This window comes from Dama dama, chromosome 14 (genome assembly GCF_033118175.1).
Source record: "Dama dama isolate Ldn47 chromosome 14, ASM3311817v1, whole genome shotgun sequence".
Classification (NCBI taxonomy): Eukaryota; Metazoa; Chordata; class Mammalia; order Artiodactyla; family Cervidae; genus Dama; species Dama dama.
Window position 1 is genome coordinate 42,514,730 of NC_083694.1, and position 19,462 is coordinate 42,534,191.

The window sequence follows — 19,462 nt, forward strand, 5'->3', positions numbered from 1 at the left end:
TCAGTTCACTTCCATCTCATCAGTCATTTATAAAAATGATTCCACCAACACAAAAGTCAAGGGAATTGACACGTGTTCAAAAGTTCAGGAGTTGTCCTGCTTCAGGTGTGGACAGATCTTGGGTCAAGCCTCGTCCTCAGCTTCCTGCCTCTCATTCTGGAGCCATGCTAGGGCCAGTCCTCCCGAGCACCTGGCAGATAGAGCCGCAGGAGGCAGGGCAGGTCCCAGAACAGAATCTCACTGGCTGACGGGTCTCACCTGGGCTGCGTGATCAAGTGTGTTGGGCTCTGACTGGATGGGCCCACGCCCTGACGTTCAACTCACCCACCCCACCTAGGAACCTGGGCAGCTGAAAGAGCTGGGTGCTGTTCCCTGATGAGGGGAAAACAGGCGAGGCTAGCCTCGAGAGGTTCTCAACTCCCATCTCAGGACTTTTTCTGCAACGGGAAACGAGGAACTGACTTACAAAAATTCACCAGTAAGCCAACAGCGTTGGTATTTTTAATAGCACATTAGGGATACAGTTAATGAATCGGAGAGAAGTCACAAGCCTCTTTCATCTGTTTTATGTGTTTTCACCTTGCTGTGTGAACCATGTCCCCTGTTCAGTTATTTCAGCAGCTGGATCAATAGTTACGAGCTACCAGTTTTGCTGATGGTTCAGATGGTGAAGAACCTGCCTGCAATGGAGGAGACTGGAGTTCGATCCCTGGGTCAGGAAGATCCCCTGGAGGAGGGCATGGCAACCCACTCCAGTATTCTTGCCTGGAGAATTCCATGGGCAGAGGAGCCAGGTTGGCTACAGTCCATGAGGTTGCAAAAAGTTGGACACAACTGAACAATAGTTAAAAGCTGCAGACAAAGCTGATACCACTTGGTTTCACACAAGGAAACAGAGACCAGGGAGAAAAGAAGGAACAGTTGGTAGTTTGCTAAATGCCCTGTTTATTCTGCAATCAAGGCTCAGAAATGGGAGGATACAATGCAATCTCTCCATAGCTGTCATTTCAGAGCCACAAATGGACAGGGAGGGAGTGAGGAAGATGGCTACTCTGCACAATGACTGCCCCCCTTTTAAAAGTGAACACAATGAGGCTGGATTACAAATGGCCTGTCTCTCTGACCCATCATCAAGCCTCTCCACTTTAATCTTTAAGAACCAGCGGGGCCTTCACTTGGTCGGCCACCTCCTTGCCGACCAGCACCTCGACGATCTTCAGAGCAAACTCGAAGCTGGTTCCTGGCCCCCGGCTGGTGAGGATCAGGCCGTCTTTCTCCACACGGTTCTCGGAGTAGCTGTAATGACCTGGGAAATAAAAACAAAGAAGGGTTACGTCCTTGTGGGCTATGCAGGACAGCCATGAACACCACTCGACACTTCCATTCCCTTACTGCACACTACTGTCTCACAAAAATGAAAATACAAACAAGCCAAGATTTAAAAAAAAAGCAAAAGCTCACAACACCAACACTGTAGCCAGTCACTCATAACTCCATTAGGCACCCCCAGCTCTCAGAGCACAGCAGGACAGAAAGGGAGAGGGTTTCTCTGAATCCCCTTTCCTGCCTAAACACTGACTGTCCAAAAGGAACTCAGCTATCAGAAATCCCCTCCCAGAAGTTTTATCAATCAGAACAGAAAACCAGGAGCTGATACTACACCCAGACAAACCTTGTCATAAACTATCATTCCTCCCATCTACTCTTCAAAGGGCCCTTTCATCTTTCCAAAAACCCAATTACCTTCCCCTGAGAGGCCTGTCTCCCCTTTCCCTATTAAGATGCAATTTAAGCCAGAATTCTAAACCATCTCAGGGAGTTACTCATTTTCCCCTGGGGCTCTTCCATGTAAACACGAGTTACAGTGCTCAGTTGCTTAGCTGTGTCTGACTCTGCGACCCCATGGCCTGCAGCCTGCCAGGCCTCCGCAGTAGCCTCCACAGCCCCCAGTGAGGTCTCCTGCATTGGCAGGCAGATTCTTTACCACTAGCGCCACCTGGGAAGCCCAAACATAAAGTATACATGTTAATAAACTTTGTTCTTCTCCAGTCAACCTGTCTTCTGTAACAAGGGTCTCAACTAAGAACTCAGAAGGATACAAGGGAAAATTATTTTTCCTTCCCTATAAAATGCTGGAGGAAGGGGGATGTAGGGGAACCAGAGCTGAAGGTAGAAATGACCTGTAATATACAGACTCCCTGGGTGATGCACACTTTCTGCTGCCTCCAAAGCAAACAAGCAGAAACCACGCACAATGTGTCAGGGGTAGGGAGAGAGAGGTGCAAGTGGGGAGAAACCTACTTTCTCATCAGGCACTGCCTGCTTTCGGAGGCCACAGCTGGCTGTATCTTTGCAAATGTAGTAAGAAACAGGCTGCTCCTATATTTGCATGAAGTAAACACTACCACCTCCAAGGAGATCTGAGGGCTCAAAGCTGGGATTCCCTGAACCACCCCCCACCCTCACATTCCACATCAGACAGTCACCAAATCCTCCCACTGCACAAGCACCAGGCCCAAACTCCTCCCATGCAGCAGCACCCCACATGGCCTGGCCCCTTGATCCTGCAGCGCCCCAGGGCCCACTCTCCCACCTGAAGCTTGCAGCTCTGCTACAGAGGGCACTGGGGTCCTCTCAGCCCTGGAGGAGCTGCCCCGGCTGCTCCCTCTGCCCAGAAAGCTCCCCTCAGCAACTAAGCATGGACCTTTGAATTCAGCATGGACCCCTCTCTCACCAGGACCCCCAGGTCACTCTATCATGCACCCTCCCAGCACCCAGGAAACCGTTTGGCTCCTGTTTACCTCTGGTCTGTGAAATGCTGAGCCCTCACCTACCCGTCCAGTCTAGAATGCTAATGGCACCAGGGAGGTGCTCCCAAGTATCAGGTGAAGGAAAGAGTGAATGAACATTCCCTGCCTGCTGCCTCAATGCAGGGCCTCTGCATGCAGTCCCCCTTCCTCCTGCCTTTCCCTCCACTCTCAGTGCCACCAAACAAGGCACGTTCCACAGTACAAACCACAGCACACGCAGGTGCCCCCCATGAGAAGCCTTTGCCACTTTCTCTGGCAACTTGAAGTGACCCTCAACTCCACATCATGGTACACAAGCCCTGGGACCCAGCCTGTGCACAAAGACAGGGCAGAAAGCAGCAGAGGGGAGACGAAGAAGAACCCACTGGGAGTAAACAGTGACCTGGACAGGACAGAGGCCATGGAGGTCCGGGGTGTGTCTTAAAGATAAAATGCCAAGACCCTTGGGAGGAACTGGACATGGGGAGACACCAATGAGGACTCCCGGCCACCTGGCTGCATGATGACACTGCTCAATGACATAGGCCCTGAAGGACAAACAGATTCAGGGCCGGGGTCAAAAGCCCACAAGGGTCCTCTGTGCAATCCTGCCACATCTGGTCCCTGCAGGCAGAGTCGGGCCTGCAGCACCACACAACCTCTACCCCCTCCCCATCTGAGAAGCCCTAAGAACATGGCTTGATCTTGTCCCCTTTTCTGTCCCTGGAGCCCAAAGTAGAGCTCAGGAAATGCTTGTTTGATGCTCACACAGAAGAGCACACCTGAGCAAGATGCTCCTGCTGCACCAGCAAGCTTTAGAGACCATGTTCCAAAGTGCCTGTCCTTTCCCAGGGATGAACACCACTGCCCTGCTTCAGGGCTTCCTCTCCTCATCACAAATCAAGTCACCCAGTGAAACAATTGATGACAGTCCGTGAGCACTCGCAGTTACCCTTCTACAGAAAAAAAGGGGATCCCTGGTCTGCAGAGGAGAGGTTCACCTAAGCTAACATCATTTACTGTTGGTTAGAGATCATCCCAAGTACTGAAGTAGAGAACCCGGAGGCGAGATGGACACTGAGACACAGACAGTGAAGGCACGGCTCTGAATGATTCAGGTAACAACCTCTTTGTTGGTAAAATACTACAAATACAGCTTACACTGGTTACAAATGTTTAAAAATTCCGGTTCTTCTCAAAAATCTCAGCCAAGAGCTAAAGGTCTGCTTACAGACTACTTTCACCTAGCGGTGAAGATGGAGAAAAACGACACCTGCACACCAGTCCATTCCTGGTCAACCTGCAGGAGGTGTTCATTCCTTTTTAACTTAAAGCAAACACCCCAAAGCCTCTCTCAAAGCCCAGAGACGAAGCAAGGGGGAGGCTAGGGGCCACAGGGTAGTAATCAACAGCCACTTTCACCTGCACACCCTCACCTCTGTGGTCTGGGAGCCCCAGAGACGCGGTGGCCCAGACAGCCCTAGATCATTACTATCCAGCCCTTCCAGGAAAAGCCACTGACCCCTAAGCACATCAGCTCAGGTGTCAGTCTGCCAGATTCAAACCTCAGTCTGCTATTTAACAGCCGTCTGACCTCCCTGTCTTTCTCTTCTGTAAAATGGGCATGATGCCAACCCAACAAGTTGAGCCCTGGTGATAGCAGTCTGTCTGCTCTGCATCCCCAGCACTCAGCCCAGAGCCAGGCAGAGCCAGGCATTGACTGGTGGGCCCTTTGACACAGCTTCAGTAACCCACAGACGTCCAGGTGTCACGCACATTGACTCACAGAGCCTGTCAACAGCCCCGAGAGGCAGGGGCTACCTACGGTCCTCCTCAGGTGACAGATGGGGAAACTGAGGCCCAGTGAGGTTACGGGACCAGCCCTTGGGGGCAGGGAGGGGTGGGGCTGGAGCCTCATGGGAGTCACCTGCTCCGGAGTCCCTGCTCGTCCCTGGGAGCATCCAGCCGCTCAGTAAACCACAGAAACGAGAACCGAACAAAAATTTGAAGTCACCCCTTCTTTATTTTAAAGCTGAGAAATGGAAACACTCTGTCCTTCAGACTGGATGGCTTATGTGAGTAAAAAAAGGTCACACTGCTCTTAATTTGAAGTTCACGATGAGGACAAGCAGAAGCGCCTCCTCACCCAGGAAGTGATTACAGCTCCACTTCTCAGAATGCAGACACTGCAAATGTTTTTTTCTTACAAGAGGTCTTGCTGACTGAACCCAACACCTGGTGACCTCAGTGTGTGTGGGCCTCATGTGGACAGAAACAGGGCCCCAGTTCCAGACCGACTCAGGCAAGCGGCCTGTTTCCTCGTCGGTGAAGCCCATACGTGCCTTACTGGGTACCGGGGCTGCCAGGTTCAAGAAAACACATGTGAATGTACCCTGTAAGTGCCCAAGAGTCAACAATCTCATATTCTTCTATTTCTGATCAGCCTCGTCTTCCTGAGGTGTTATGAGGAAAGAGCCACAAAGATACACGAGCAGATAACGGGGAACACGTTCCACTCGCTTCTTCCTTCTCACAAGTTGTTACTGCTAATGGAAGCCTGATTCTGCTCTTTCTGACCCTCCAAAATCCCACCATTTGCTCAAAGTAAACTAAACCCTTACGTTAAAAAATGCCCAAAAGTCAGAGCCTAAAAAAAAAAAAAAAAATCAATTTTCACATCGACGGTTTTATTGACAATTTAGTACCTATCAACTAAAATAAAACTATAGATTTTTCAAAAAAACATACTACCTTGGATCAAATCTAAGAATATGCAGAATGTCCAACACCAAGAGTGAACCCTAAGGTAAACTATGGACTTTGGGTGGTGATGACGTGTCAGTGTGGGTTCATCGACTGTTACAAAGGTACCGTCTTGTGTGGGAAAGGAAGCGGATGGGGAGGGAGGTGGGGATGGGGGCACAGAGGGTTTATGGAAACTCTGTACTCTTTGCTTAATTTTGCTGTGAACCTAACACTCCTTTAAAAAATAAGGTGTTGTTTTACGAGGCAGTAAAATGAAAAATGCATCACTTTACTTTGCTATGAAAGGATGAACGAAGAAAGAACATGAATTGCCCTACTTTTAGTTCAGAGTAAGTCCAGAGCAGAACTGATACGGTGAGAAAATGTATCTGATACAGTGAGAAAATAGCACAGCTATTTTCAAATCTGCTCTTGATATTATCAGTCTTTTGATGTAGCCATTGGCTGCTGGTTAGTGGGTGTTTTACAAACGGAGCTGGTCACCAAGTCTCCCCACTGGTTGAATGCCAGCTGAGCCACTCATGGTTTCCAAGGGGGAATTTCTGATTCCCTTGTACATATCCGCACCAGTGTGACGTCCCTTTCTCTACACTGGTTTCGGTTTCTGCTCCCTTCGACATGCACGCCAGGCACAAGTGGCAGAGGAAGACACTGCCTGGCCGGCGCTCTGAACCACACGCCGAGCAGCACTGTTTCTGAGGCAGCGTCCATCACGACACAGCTGCACACCCAGGAGCACAGTGACCCTGCTGTGCCGCTAACTACACACTGCCTCATAACTTGAAATTTGATGTATTTTTAAATTTGGTGCACGTGTCTCTGCAAGCTATTAACTCCTGGAGGGCAGAGACAATGACATGTGTTTTTAAAACATAACCTCCAAGTACCAAGTAACATTAGAGAAATGATAAGTTAGGGGAGAAGAAAGGTATAATGTTAGGTTTGAAAAGCAAGCTGCAGAACATATTTACTAGCTCTCATTTGAGTAAAAACATTAAACTACAAAGGATAATGAGTATGTGCAAAGAAAATTCTAGAGTTACACAGGAAACCTAACAGAAGTTACCTCTGAAAAGTAGAAAGGGGGTAGGGAGGTCAGAGAAGGGAATCATTTACTTTTACTTCATTCCTTTCTGTACTGCTTGTTTTTTGTTTTTTTCTTTTACCAAGATAGAAAATTGTTTTTATAAAGATAAATGTACAAAAGTTAAATGTCTGGCTGATGTTAATATTTACAAAGGAACCTGCCAATGAAGGAGCAGGCCTCCTCTGCAGGAAGGGAGCAATGTCCATTTCACTCTGGACTGTGGGCAAAAGGGCACCCTCTGAAATTGCCACCAAGGTTTAAATTTTATCCTCAGGCTGCTGGCAAAGTATTTAGTAAACTAGTTAAACTGGCATCTTGCAACCACTTCAATCTGTGACCACGAGGAACCCAGCTGGCCTTTGGCTCAGCCCCTGTACCCCGTTAGGCAACCTACACACAAAGACCCACCCCGTTAGCTGGTCTTTGTCATTAAAACACTTGCAAAAAAGTGAGGAACACATCACACCCCAACCCACAGATAACCCCTATGTACAAAACGTATTCCAAGTGGGAGACAATGCCACAGCACAGCTTTCTGAGTAGGTCTTTCTGCACGTTAGAATATAAGCGTGTACTTACTTCCATTCATCATTTTGTCTTTAGCAAGTGGGTGTGTTGTAACTTTGCTTCCAAAACCTATTTCATGAGCCAGCAGAGCTGTAGGACCTAAAAAGATGAATAAAGAGATTTAAGTGTGTGCACAGAAAAACCCATGTTTTAAAAACCGCAGCAACAAGAACATTCTTTGAATCAAGGGGCTCTTACCTAAAAATATACTTAGGATTCTGAAACTAAACACTTACTAGTATGACAGGTAAAGTATGTTTATAATCAACCATCTGCAGAACACGTGTGGCAAAAATGTACAAACTCAAAACACCTCAATAACCACTTAATCAGAAAGATTTACCTTTATACCTAAGGAGCAAAGAGATAAACAAACCATGCCCCATCAAGGAACAGGCTGCAAGTCTAACAGGGGTACAAAGAATGGGAGACCACCAAGGGTTAAACGTCTTGCCTCTTCGCAAATGGAAGACTTAGTTATACATTAAAGGCAACCAGCATGCTCTGAATCTCTGGGCTTGACTGCTATTTCATGGACTAATTTTACTTTTCTACTTGAAAATGAAAGATCAGCACTCACCCATCTACCCAAATATATCAGGTGGCATATATTAAATGAATATATTAAATTGAATGGGACATTTTCCCAGCCCCAGAGGAGATACCCATGAAATGCCTACATGGCTGAGACACAGAGGCGCTGGCGTTTCTTTCTTACAACCACGCACTGATGAGAGAAGTACAGCACAAATGCCCACTGTGGTCCTCTACACTGTCTCTCTTAAAACAAAGGTTTAAAAAAAAAAATGCAGGTGCCAACTTGAGACGTTAATGAGTGGTCAACTTTATTGATAATCATTTTGTAACAGTTCTCAAATAGAGACTAAAATCAGAAAGATTTCTTACCTTTTGTTATTTTAAATCTATTTTTTTAAAAAAGGAGTCCCTCTATCTTTTTTCTCTAAGTCAAAAAAAAAAAAAAAAAAAACAACAACAACAAAGAGAAACTTTCTAACGCCTCATGTCAAACCTAGAAAAACTTCAGAAGAACACTGTGACCTTCTAAATGGTTAGGGCACTGCAGCCAAGGTCCCAAGACAGACTCGCGCACTTCAGCTCCAGCAAACCCAAGCACTTGCTCTTTTGACCTTTCATTTTTCAACACAGGTCCAAGGAAAATGTAGTTACATAACAGACCTATGGTCGACTCAAGATCTTAGCAGCTACTAACAGGAAGATCAAACAATATCACCTAATTACACAAGCTGTCGGTCTAACATCAGGTGTCAGTTTCAGACCAAGTCCTCATTTATACCTTACATCACAAGCCTCTTAAACACGCCTGATGTCTCCTCCCTCCTTACTTGTATCTGTACAAAAGAGCTGTGTTTGGAAGCAAATTTTAAGTCTGTCATAATTATCACTCAATTTTATTTGAATGGATTCATTATCTTTCTTATTTTGTAAGATTTTAATAAACAATCATTTCCTCCAGTACATTTTAGAGCAAATTTCAAGAGATGATGGGTCATACTTGAGGACAGTGGTGATACGGTGAGTTAGAAATTTTTAGGCTGCTCCCTCCAGGTGATAAAACAGTTGCCTATAATGATGTCAATAAATGTATGGTAAACTCAAAATTATGGCTTTCTGGGGCGTGAGAATCCTAGTTGGGGGCTTCCCTGGTGGCTCAGGGGTAAGGACTCCGCCTGCCACTTCAGAAGGCACAGGTTCAATCCCCATTCTGGGAAGATCCCACATGCCACAGAGCAGCTGAGTCAGTGCACAACTACTGAGCCTGTGCTCTAGAGCCCGAGAACCACAACTATTGAGCCCACGTGCTGCAACTACTGAAGCCCAGGGCCTGTGCTCCACAAGAGAAGCCACCGCAATAAGAAGCCTGTGCGCCACAACCAAGAGTAGTCCCTGCTCTCTTCAACTAGAGAAAACGCTGTACAGCAATGAAGACCCAGCATACAGTCAAAAGTAAATAAATTATATACATATATATATAAATAAATAAATAAATAAATATATAGGGGTCCAGCTCTGAGCTGGAAGCAGAGGGCACAGTGGACAGAATCACCTTGGGAGGACCAGAGGGGAAGTCAACAGCGCCACCATGTGGTTATTTATGGAAAGGGTCCTAGCCTCTCCAGGTGTCCCAGAGCTTGAGCCTGTACCTGGAGCCCAGCACCTGCCAACTAGCTTCCATACCCCTCACGCCTCCCCCCTCTCCCCTAGTCTCATTTTATTTTCTCCAGTAAGCCTCCCTTCCAGGTTCTTTCTCTCGCTCTCACTCATTATTAGGGGTTAACATTCCTTCAGTTCAGTAAACCGTTCCCAACCCCTAAGTGTAACATCTAAGCCTCATCTTTGTTCTCATCTGCTGATTGAAACATCCCAATCTCTGCCATTGCTCATTCGCATCTCTCCTCAACACACGATCATGCTTCTCCGGTCTTCTGTAGCACCCAGCAGATATTCAACCAGATGACATGTTGCTAGCGCCATTTACAGCGTGGATGTAAATGATGACAAGGGCTGCACATCTTAAGAGCCTGGGAGTCAATCCTGCCTCAGCACAACACTGGGAACTGGAAGCAGCTCATGATTCTGCTACCTTAGTGACACAAAATGACAAACTGACATGCGATTTTTTACTTTCAGCAATCCTAAGGGGGGGAACCCAATACAAATGCTTCCTTTCTTCCTTTGGTCTAAGCACTAAGAATGCGGCAGAGGTGAGGGGTCAGCATGTGGGGTGGGGTGGGGTGAGGGTGGACTGGACTAAGTCCTTATACAACTAATAGCACCTATGTCCTCCTCCTTCTTAGTATCTTCTGCTTCTGTTAGGTCCATACCATTTTTGTCCTTTATTATGGCCATCTTTGCATGAAATGTTCCCTTGGTATCTCTAATTTTCCTGAAGAGCTCTCTAGAAGAAAAGCTATGACCAACCTAGACAGCATATTAAAAAGCACAGACATTACTTTGCTGACAGAGGTCCATCTAGTCAAAGCTATGGTTTTTCCAGTAGTCTATATGGATGTGAGAGTTGGATCATGAAGAAAGCTGAGGCCTGAAGAACTGATGCTTTTCAACTATGATGTTGGAGAAGACTCTTGAGAGTCCCAGAAATTAAAACTTGAAAGGTTTATGAGCTAAGAACACTTAGCAGCAAGCCATGCCTGAATGATGCCATTGTCATTCTCTGATGAGAATTAAAAGCAAAAAGGCAAATAATGTGTGAGCACATCTGCTCTGCCCTTGCAAACCCTCTGGAAAGACTGTGAGAACCACTGCTCTAAGGCACAGTCCCCAGACCCCCAGCCTATGACTATGATCTCTTTTAAAAAGTCTACCATATTGAACAAAATAGCACGTCATTTTGTCTAACCATCCATTCATTTGCTTATCTGCTCTCTTGATAAAACATTTAATGAAGACCCATGAATAAGGAAGGCACCTGCCAATATTACACTATGAAAAAAATGGAAGATGGAGAAATATCATCTCATATTAGGGCAAAAAGAATGGACTTTAAAATGGTATCAAAAATCAAAGGACTGATATTACTAGGTTTCAAAGATGTGAGGACCCCAGCAAAGCACACCACCTTTACTCTAAATCATGTGGCAGAGAATATACAGTACCTCAGACTTGGAGCTCAACACTGCGGACCAGGTGGGAAGCCCCCGGGGCAAGCTCAGGGCAGATCTGTGATTGTTAACGCTGGCCTGATTCTTGCTAACCTTGTGCTGGCAGAAGTCCTCTCTGGCAATGGGACTGGCTATAACAACTGTTTACTCAATTCCAGAGGGGCCTTGCTTTCCTCCAGGTCCATCAAACACAGAAAACAACAGGTTCCACAGAAGGTACACAAAAGGCAGGGAGAGGCAGGAAACGGAGGAACTGCAGTCACTTCTGACATGATACCAACCTCACGCCCCCAACTAAACACACCGACGAGAAGCCCTTCATGCTTTAGGAAGGGGAAGAAGTACTGGGAACACAATCTTGTACTCAAAGACAACCCTGTCGTGTGTTTTTTGAAGCAAGCTGAAGACACACTTGGACAGGGGCCGGCCTGAGGTTACCTGCACAGATGGCAGCGATGAGGCCCTTCCTCTTCTCTTGTTCCTTCAGTATCTCCTTCACAGCAGCGGACTAGTCAAAGAACCAAAGTACATCAAATTGTTATTAAGCCGCAGCCAATCTCGGCTAGAAACTTCAGTAGAATCTGGTTTTACCTTAACCACAAGATCTTCCATCTGACTGTTTTTCAACAATATTGCTAAATCATCAATACGAAAACTACCAAATTCAGTGTTTCTACAGGCTTAAACCCAACCACAACGTTTATATAGAAAAGGGTAACCTCTCCTTAAAGATGTTTAAAGATGAGATGAGAAAAGCTATTTCCCTTGGGCATGCTAACCTTTGCCATCTTGTACTCTGGGGATACAGAAAAGAGGAAAGGTGCTGCTTGGGTTTCTTTTTTTCAGACAGCAAAGTAAGGAGCGCGCCCCAAGGTCCCAAATGTCTGACTTGACCTGGTTGGTTCATGAGTTTCTGTCTCATGAAGTCCGTGCCCCTCTCACCTCCTTCTCTCTTCCCTCCTGCAGGCTGATGCTTCACATAACAGAATGAAGAAGCAGTGGCTTCCTTTATACCGTTTTTCATTCAAGCTGGCAGCTCTAGGCTCCTGCAATCTCCCTTACTCCAATGGCTGAGTAGACAGCCAACCTCTTACCTTTCAATGCTTAACCCTTCACAAGCACAAAATAAATCATTCTGTTGCTGTTTAGGGGGGAAAAAAGTAATCTTACATTTGGACTCTATTCACCTGTTCCACCAATTCTGCTTACTTCTACAGTAAATGTTATTAGAAATGACTTTTTTTTTTAATTAAGCTAGAACACCGTTTTGTTCATCTTTTCCTATTCTAGTCACAGCCTTCTTCCTGAAATATTTTAATAACAAAGACAACAGAATACAAGATGTTGAAATACTCTCTTTACACACTTTACCTCAGATAAATTCTGTGCACCCAGGTTACCTCCTGGCAGAACCACCACATCGTAAGGTCCCTGTAACAGTTTAAAAAATAAGAAAAGAAAGTGAAAATGTTTTATTTGAAATGTGTATTAAACAGTAACACATTCATATGTTAAATATGGTCACAGCAAAAATATTGTTCATAGAGAAAGTTAAATAAATCAAGGTTTCTCTCTATAATGGAATACTGTAACTAGCCAACAATGCAGAAAACCTCCATATACTAGTAACACGAAATGATGTCTGTGCTGCAGAATTGCAGGTGTAGCATGATCTCACTCTTATAAAAAGAATAAATGTATGTGAATGCATATGTGTGTGTCTACACACACACATACCCACACTCACATGTACAGTATAGATACTCATGGACAAAGGAAACTGCCCACTGATGCAGGGAGCATGGAAGGGAAGAATGAGAAAGGGACATTAATAATAACACGTGACTTTGTGTTTGTCTACACTGTATGGGATATTTTTCAACAAGAATGTACACAGTAATAAAAAAAAAAAAAACTTTAAAAGACACAAAAGAATGTTTTAACCTTAAGTAAAATGGAACTTCAGGTATTAAAAAAATGACACAGTATTTTATTATCTCAGATACCAAAACACCCTAGAAATCTAATGATTTCAAACTTGCTTAAATTATGAAATAGAAATTGATTTAATACAGTATCTTCAAATGTTAAAAAAGCTTTAAAAAATTTAGTCATTAAGTAAATAATAAAATGAAAATCTGGTACATTTTTACTCCAACATATACTATTTAGTTACTTTTAAAGACTATGAAATGTCCTATGTTGTTTCAAAGCCAAGCAAAACTTAAAATCTGTCAAGTATGAAAATTTATTTCACTCCATTTAGAAACTGAACAATAAACAGACACAAAACGTAACCACTATTCTAGAACACCCAGACAGACCCTACAGGACAAAAAAGAACAGGCAAGAAACACGTATTGCTACTCTCTCATTTTTAATCTGCTATTTAGAGATTCAACAACTTCTACAAAATATCAACATTCTTATACTTCACAATCTAGCACTGAGATATGTGAATTTATCAGAGAGGAATACATTTTCCTACGCTTTTGAGGAGAGCCAGGTATGGGGAATTCTACTCCCAGGCTCCTCATAGCACAGAAAAGCTGTCATGGGTGGTGATTTGCCCCATCCCTGCTCTAAGAGGGTGTGCCCCACACTTCTGTCACGCTGGCCCCTGAAGCCTGAGCCCTGTGAAAGCACAGGCTTAAGTGTCTGGTACGTGTGGGCAGGCATGCTTCTGAGGAAAGGGACCACAGCTCTTGACGGATTCCCAAAAGTGTTGGTCCCCCACAAAAGGAAGAACCTCAATTCTGAAGATACTGAAAAGGTGACACAATTTAAGGAGAACTCACTCCTCCTTTAATCCAACCACGAATCAAGTATGAGTTGTTCCGTGTAAAATGAATCACACAACCCCACGTCTGTGTCACTGATAAAGAAAAGATAAGAAGCAGCTTTCGAATAAAGGGTAAGAAATGAATGGGAAATGTGCAGGTGACTCTCATACTAAGTAATGTAGTTACAGAAGGAGGCAAGGCTGCCCGTATGAGCCAGAACACTAATGCCAGTGTCCTGCCCATCCACCCACACCAAGCACAAGAGATATCAGGGACCTGCCAGGTTCTGAGGATACAGAGTGGAAAAAGGCAAAGTTCTCCACTCCCCAGGGCTTAATTTAGTCCTGAAGACCTCTAAGCAAAGTAACTTTCTTAAAATAAGTCTGTGCTAATGACAGTTTTAGATGTAGCTCAGAGAGAGTTCAAGAAACTGATAAAGAAACGGTAGGAAGGAACGATTCCAAGTCTAGAGAACAAACCTCTTTTTTTGCATCTTCCAGACTGGCATCAGGACAAATGACAACATCTCGGCTACACTGTACCGGGTCTTTTCCAGCCAGACCTGCAACGGTGACCTTAATCTAAGAGGAAGACGTCATCATGATATTTAAGAACACTGAAACATAAATTTAGAGTAACATTTCACAGCTGGCCTGTGTTTTAAAATAACCTGGCAGGAAATACTGCAACAAAACCACGCTGACTTTAGGCTATTAAGTTGGCTAAATATACTTAACCACTAGGTCTGTCCCAGTTTGCTTAAGAGTATGAATTAAAGATGCTGTCCCAGTACCCCATCTGCTTAGCCTCCTTTCTTCCACAAGTGTTCTTGTCTGCGAGATAAATCATATGATTATCCTATCTATAAAACACCTTGCAAAGTTGCTGTTGCCCTGTAACCCTCCTGGTATTTTCATAAGGTAGAAATGCAAGTTAAGACGATGAAATACTACTCCACTGCCCTGCAAAAATTCACAAAGTTGACAATACTGAGAACAACAGGAATTTTCCTCACTGCTGGTGGGCCCACATATTAGTACTTTGGAGAGTCATTTGACAAAATCTAGTAACATCATATATGCAAGTAGCAATTCCTTTTAAGCTCAGAGCCTAGAAAAACTTTCATATCTTTAAACAAGAAAAATCTGCACAAGAATATTACAAATGTTCAGCTATAAGATAAATAAGCATTAGAAATTAATGTACAACGGGATAGGGACAATTAATACTGTTGTATGTAATATGCAAAAGTTTTTAAGAGTAATTCCTAAGAGTTGTCATCATAGAAAAAAAAATTTTTTTTTCTACAGCTTTATTTTGTATTGACACGAGATGACAGATATTCACTAACCTTATTGTGGTCATCATTTCATGATATATTTAAGTATGCTGTACACCTTACACAGTGCTGTTTGTTAATTATATCTCAATAAAACCAGGACAAAAAAAAAAAAAAAGTATTACAGCACTATAATGCTGTAAAACAATGCACTAGAGGAATGGAGACTGGGCGTATTCCCATAGTGCAATACTAAGCAGCAACTTTAAATAAACTGTATCTACATTCTTTACTACAATGTGATTACTTCACTTATTTAAATATCTGATTCACTGGTTGATTGCTTCTCCGCCTGTTTCTTCAACTGTAACAAGAGGATGGCAGTAACTCTTAAGGTGATTTTAACATTTTAAAAACTAGTAAAAGTGCTTAGAATGGTATCCACCACTCAGTAAAGGATACTTAAGCATTCACTATGGTTATGTGGGTGTATAAAGGTTTATAATGCAGACATGCAGAGTGAGAACCACAGTCTAATGTTACTTTAGACATGCATGGGCTGAATTCACATCACTGTGAGGAGAGCAGTTATTTCTGGGGCCAGAAAGGGAACTGAATTAGGTAAATAAACAAAGAGAGCTTTGCAATGTTTATTCCTTTTAAGCATTTGTCTTCAAGAAACAGGTCTGAAAGAAATATAGTAAAACATTAATAATATTAAATGTGGCAGATAAACAGGTAATTATTACATAGCCTCTGTACCATTGCGTATGTTTGAAATATTTCAGAAAGTGCATTCAACTCTACTCTATCCAAAATCACTTATAAGAATCCAAAAATGCTTTCAAACGGAGGAGGGCTAAAAAACTTTGAGGGACTTACTCCAGCTCGTCTCATGACATCTACAGGGATCACCGTCTCCATTTCCTCTGCTCCTTTAGCCAGGATGACCAGAGCTCTTTTTGAAGCCATTTTTATGTTATATTTATTAAAGACTCAATCAAAACAAGATTTTCAAGAAACTTTCACTGCAACCGTAGAAGACCTAAAAACCAGATTAAGGAACACTTTTAAGCAGAGTAACCAAGTGCTTCCCAGGGAAAAGATTTTGATAGGCAAAACACAATAAAACAGCATTCTTGGTTAATATTGACTTAAACAATTTCAGTTCCTGTTTTTTGAGATGACATCACAGCAAGATTGCCAACATATTGGTTACTGTTCAGATTTCATCACGTTTATAAAAATCTAATTTCTAATATATTGTAAATGAAGCTTTCTAAGACATAAGCACATAGGCCTTTCATTTCACACAATTCAGGGAGAGGGGAATACAAAGCTGCCTTTTTTCAAGTACTATTTCACAGAAAAACGACTAAACCCAATGGATAAAAGAAATACTGTCTTTAGAAATACCCCCTGAGATTTCTGGAGGGGATTTTATTTTTTAGTTCCAGTAACTGCACTAAATTTTCGGGGGCGGTTAACAGTGTTACATATTTGAACACGCTTTACAAAAAAAATAACGGAGAAAAATGGTAATTCCCCCACGCTACACTCAATCCTGATAAGATTCTTCGCACTTAGCTCTCTCGTTGTAAACGACGGCCGCCATGCCGGGGTCTTAATCGCTTTTAGCCTATTTTTCCGCACTTTGTTTCCCATGCAACACAGATTTTAGTAAACGATGTTAACAAACACAAGATTAACTAGCTGCAGGCTGGTGCGATGTTATGCACGCAAATTCTAGAAGCTTCAGCGTTGCTACTACGCTGGCGAGCGAACGGCGCCCTCTGCGAACCCTGGGAGACCGCCCCCTCCTCAGACGCGGCTAGACGCCGGCCGGGTCCGCCCCGGTTCGGGGACCCTCTAGGGGTACAGCGGGCGGCCCGCGCTCCCACGGCCTAAGCTCGAGCCGCGCTCCCTATGGCCCAAACCTGAACCGCGCCTCTTTTCCCACAGACGGCCAACCTCGGCCCGTTCCGTCAGCACGTCTGCACCGGTGACCACTGGGCCGGTACCGCACTAAACCAGGACGCACGCAAGCGCGCACGCGCGCACGCCCGCACGCACGCGCGCCGTCAGGCTTGGCCCTTCAGCCCCGCACTGCGCAGGCGCGCGCCGCCCTGCCTGGCTCCTTAGCCCCGCATTGCGCAGACACACGTAGCTCGCCTCACGTGATGTCATATCCGGGCGAACTCACCTAGGGGAATCTGCGGTACCTCTTGCCTTTCTGCGTCTAGACTGTACGCCTAGGCTTGATTCCATTTGGAACAACAAGCGAAAGCGGAATCCTCTAAACTCACGCATTCTCCCGAAATCTCCCGCATCTGATGGACGGCCCAGCGTGCCCCCAGCGCACGCTGAACTTAACCCGTTTTTCATGCTGCAAGTTTTCCCCTGTGCTCGTCGGGAGAGCTGCTTAGGCTTGCTTTAAACCCGCATTTTCACAAAATAAAATAGTTCCTTCATACTTCCTTTGTGCCTTCAGGGTTCTCTTTGCATGGTTCTGTTTTTTGGCGCGCGTTGTCTAGTCACCTCTGCTCTGTTATGACTCTTTAAGGTCCCCCCAGTTCGTCTGTGACTGATTTGGCTAGTGGCTATGTTTTAGCCACGCAGTCTGGGAAACAAACTCACTCAGAAGGACAATGCAGATAGTGGAGTGCAGTTTATTACACTGGCGGGTCCAAGGAAGAGTCTCTTCTTAGCCAAGGATCCTGACCAGTTTTTTCTGAAAACCTTATATACCCTAAGTGTACGTGCCCAGACTCACCTCCCCAAATTCCCTGAAACTAGTCTGAACAAAGGAAAAGAAAGATACAATCAAAGTTAACCCGTGATTCATATGCCTTAAGCCTAGGTAGTTAACAGTGGACAATTATTAATAGGTCTGTGGTCATACCCCAATAAGCTTAATAGAATTTATGATTCTATTCGGTTACACAGATAATTAGGGTATTCGTTTAGGCAACAGAGAGTCTAGGTATGAGCCCTGGGGCTCATTCATCCAGGGGGCCTGGTTTTCCAGTTGGTATGTCATTTCCATACATACTGGGCATATAGCTCAAAGTCCACAGTCCGGCCCAAGATGGAGTCCTGCTTTCAAGATGAAGCCTGTCTCTTTTTCTCCTTCATTCCCCACTCCTGATGCTCTTAACTCATAGTATGAGCATCATTCATAGGGATATATTGCACCCTGACTCTCCGACCTTCAATTTGGGAGAACGACATCAACCTTTGGGTTACAAAGTTCGTAATATGTTGTAAAATAAAGGGTCCACAAAGCAGAACTATCAAGGCAACTATAACAATGGTAAATATAGTTTTCCACCAATCACCCTTCACCCAAGATAGGACCAAAGTCCAAACAGGAAGATTATCATCAGACATAACTTTTACCAGAGCTTTCATGTCATCTAGGGTGGCTGATATATAGCCAGATAAATCAGGAATATATACGCACATTCAACTTTGATTATAGCACAGGTCCCTGTTTATACTGAAACTATGGTTAGTCTCAAGATGATACCAGCAAGTCCTTGTAGCAGCAGTTGATTGTAGAGCTTCATCTCTTTTTCTTCTTTGAGATGATCTTGGTTTCACGGGGATCAGTGGGGTCCTTCTGTGTAGTCCATTCGGCATCCTCCAGGTCTGCATGGTATGCTCTCTTCACCCTCATGTGTGGATCCCGGGAGTGACACCTGCAGCTTTAACTGCAGTCGGGCTGGTTAGAACAACAGTATATGGACCCTTCCAATGTGGGGCCAAGGAGTCGTGTTTCCAGTCCTTGACCACACCTGATCCCCGGGCACAAATTCGTGAATCTGTTCCCCAAGGGGGAAAGGCACCCATTCTTGTACAAACAGTACCTGATTTATTACCTCACCCAGTTGTTCCATCTGCTGTGAAATCTCATCTCCCCTTACCTGAGGCAAATTTGTTGACACTGTTTTATTATGGGAGGGGGCCTCCCATACGCAATTTTGTGTGGAGAAGAGCCATGGGACCGAGGGGTCATCCTGAGTCTGAGCAGAGTCATCGGAAACAAGTCCCCCCAGGAGCAGTCAGTCTCTAGGATCCACTTGGAGAGTGTCTCTTTAAGTGGCCGGTTGGTTCCTTCCACCATCCCAGAACTCTGGGGCCTGTATGCTGTATGTAATTTCCACTTGATGTTTAAAGTTTTGCTTACTTGTTATACTAAATCAGCTACGAAAGCCGGGCCATTGTCCGATCCAATGCTGGTAGGAAATCCAAATCTGGGAACTATCTCCCTAAGCAGGCACGAGGCCACTTTTGATGCTCTTTCAATCCAGGTAGGAAAAGCTTCTATCCATTCCGAGAACATACATACTATGACCAGCAGGTAATGGTAGTGTCAGTGAGGTTTCATTTCAGTGAAGTCCACTTCCAGGTGTTCAAAGGTCTTTTACCTGAATCCCTGGAAGTTTCTGTCTGGGCTGAGAGGCAGCATTGACCTGTGAGCAGGCAGTGCAGTTCTGAGATTTTTGTCCTGCATAGGGAAGAGAGGT

The 19,462-nt window shown here is 44.6% G+C and overlaps 1 protein-coding gene across 3 annotated transcripts; it reads right to left on the minus strand.

The window, feature by feature from the left end:
- Positions 1 to 925: 925 nt before the first annotated feature.
- On the minus strand, positions 926 to 17,035 carry PARK7 (Parkinsonism associated deglycase). 3 transcript variants are annotated; one of them, XM_061160478.1, is made up of 7 exons: positions 16,905 to 17,035; positions 15,816 to 15,978; positions 14,134 to 14,235; positions 12,243 to 12,302; positions 11,310 to 11,379; positions 7,222 to 7,308; positions 926 to 1,306 (listed from the first exon to the last, which is right to left on the minus strand). In XM_061160478.1, the coding sequence occupies exons 2-7, from the start codon at positions 15,903 to 15,905 to the stop codon at positions 1,146 to 1,148; spliced, it is 570 nt and encodes a 189-aa protein (XP_061016461.1). In that variant the 5' UTR covers positions 15,906 to 15,978; positions 16,905 to 17,035; the 3' UTR covers positions 926 to 1,145. The 3 variants fall into 3 exon arrangements, with proteins under 3 accessions (XP_061016461.1, XP_061016460.1, XP_061016462.1); XM_061160477.1 differs by having other exon boundaries at positions 16,871 to 17,024; XM_061160479.1 differs by having other exon boundaries at positions 16,882 to 17,005.
- Between the last annotated feature and the right edge of the window lie 2,427 nt (positions 17,036 to 19,462).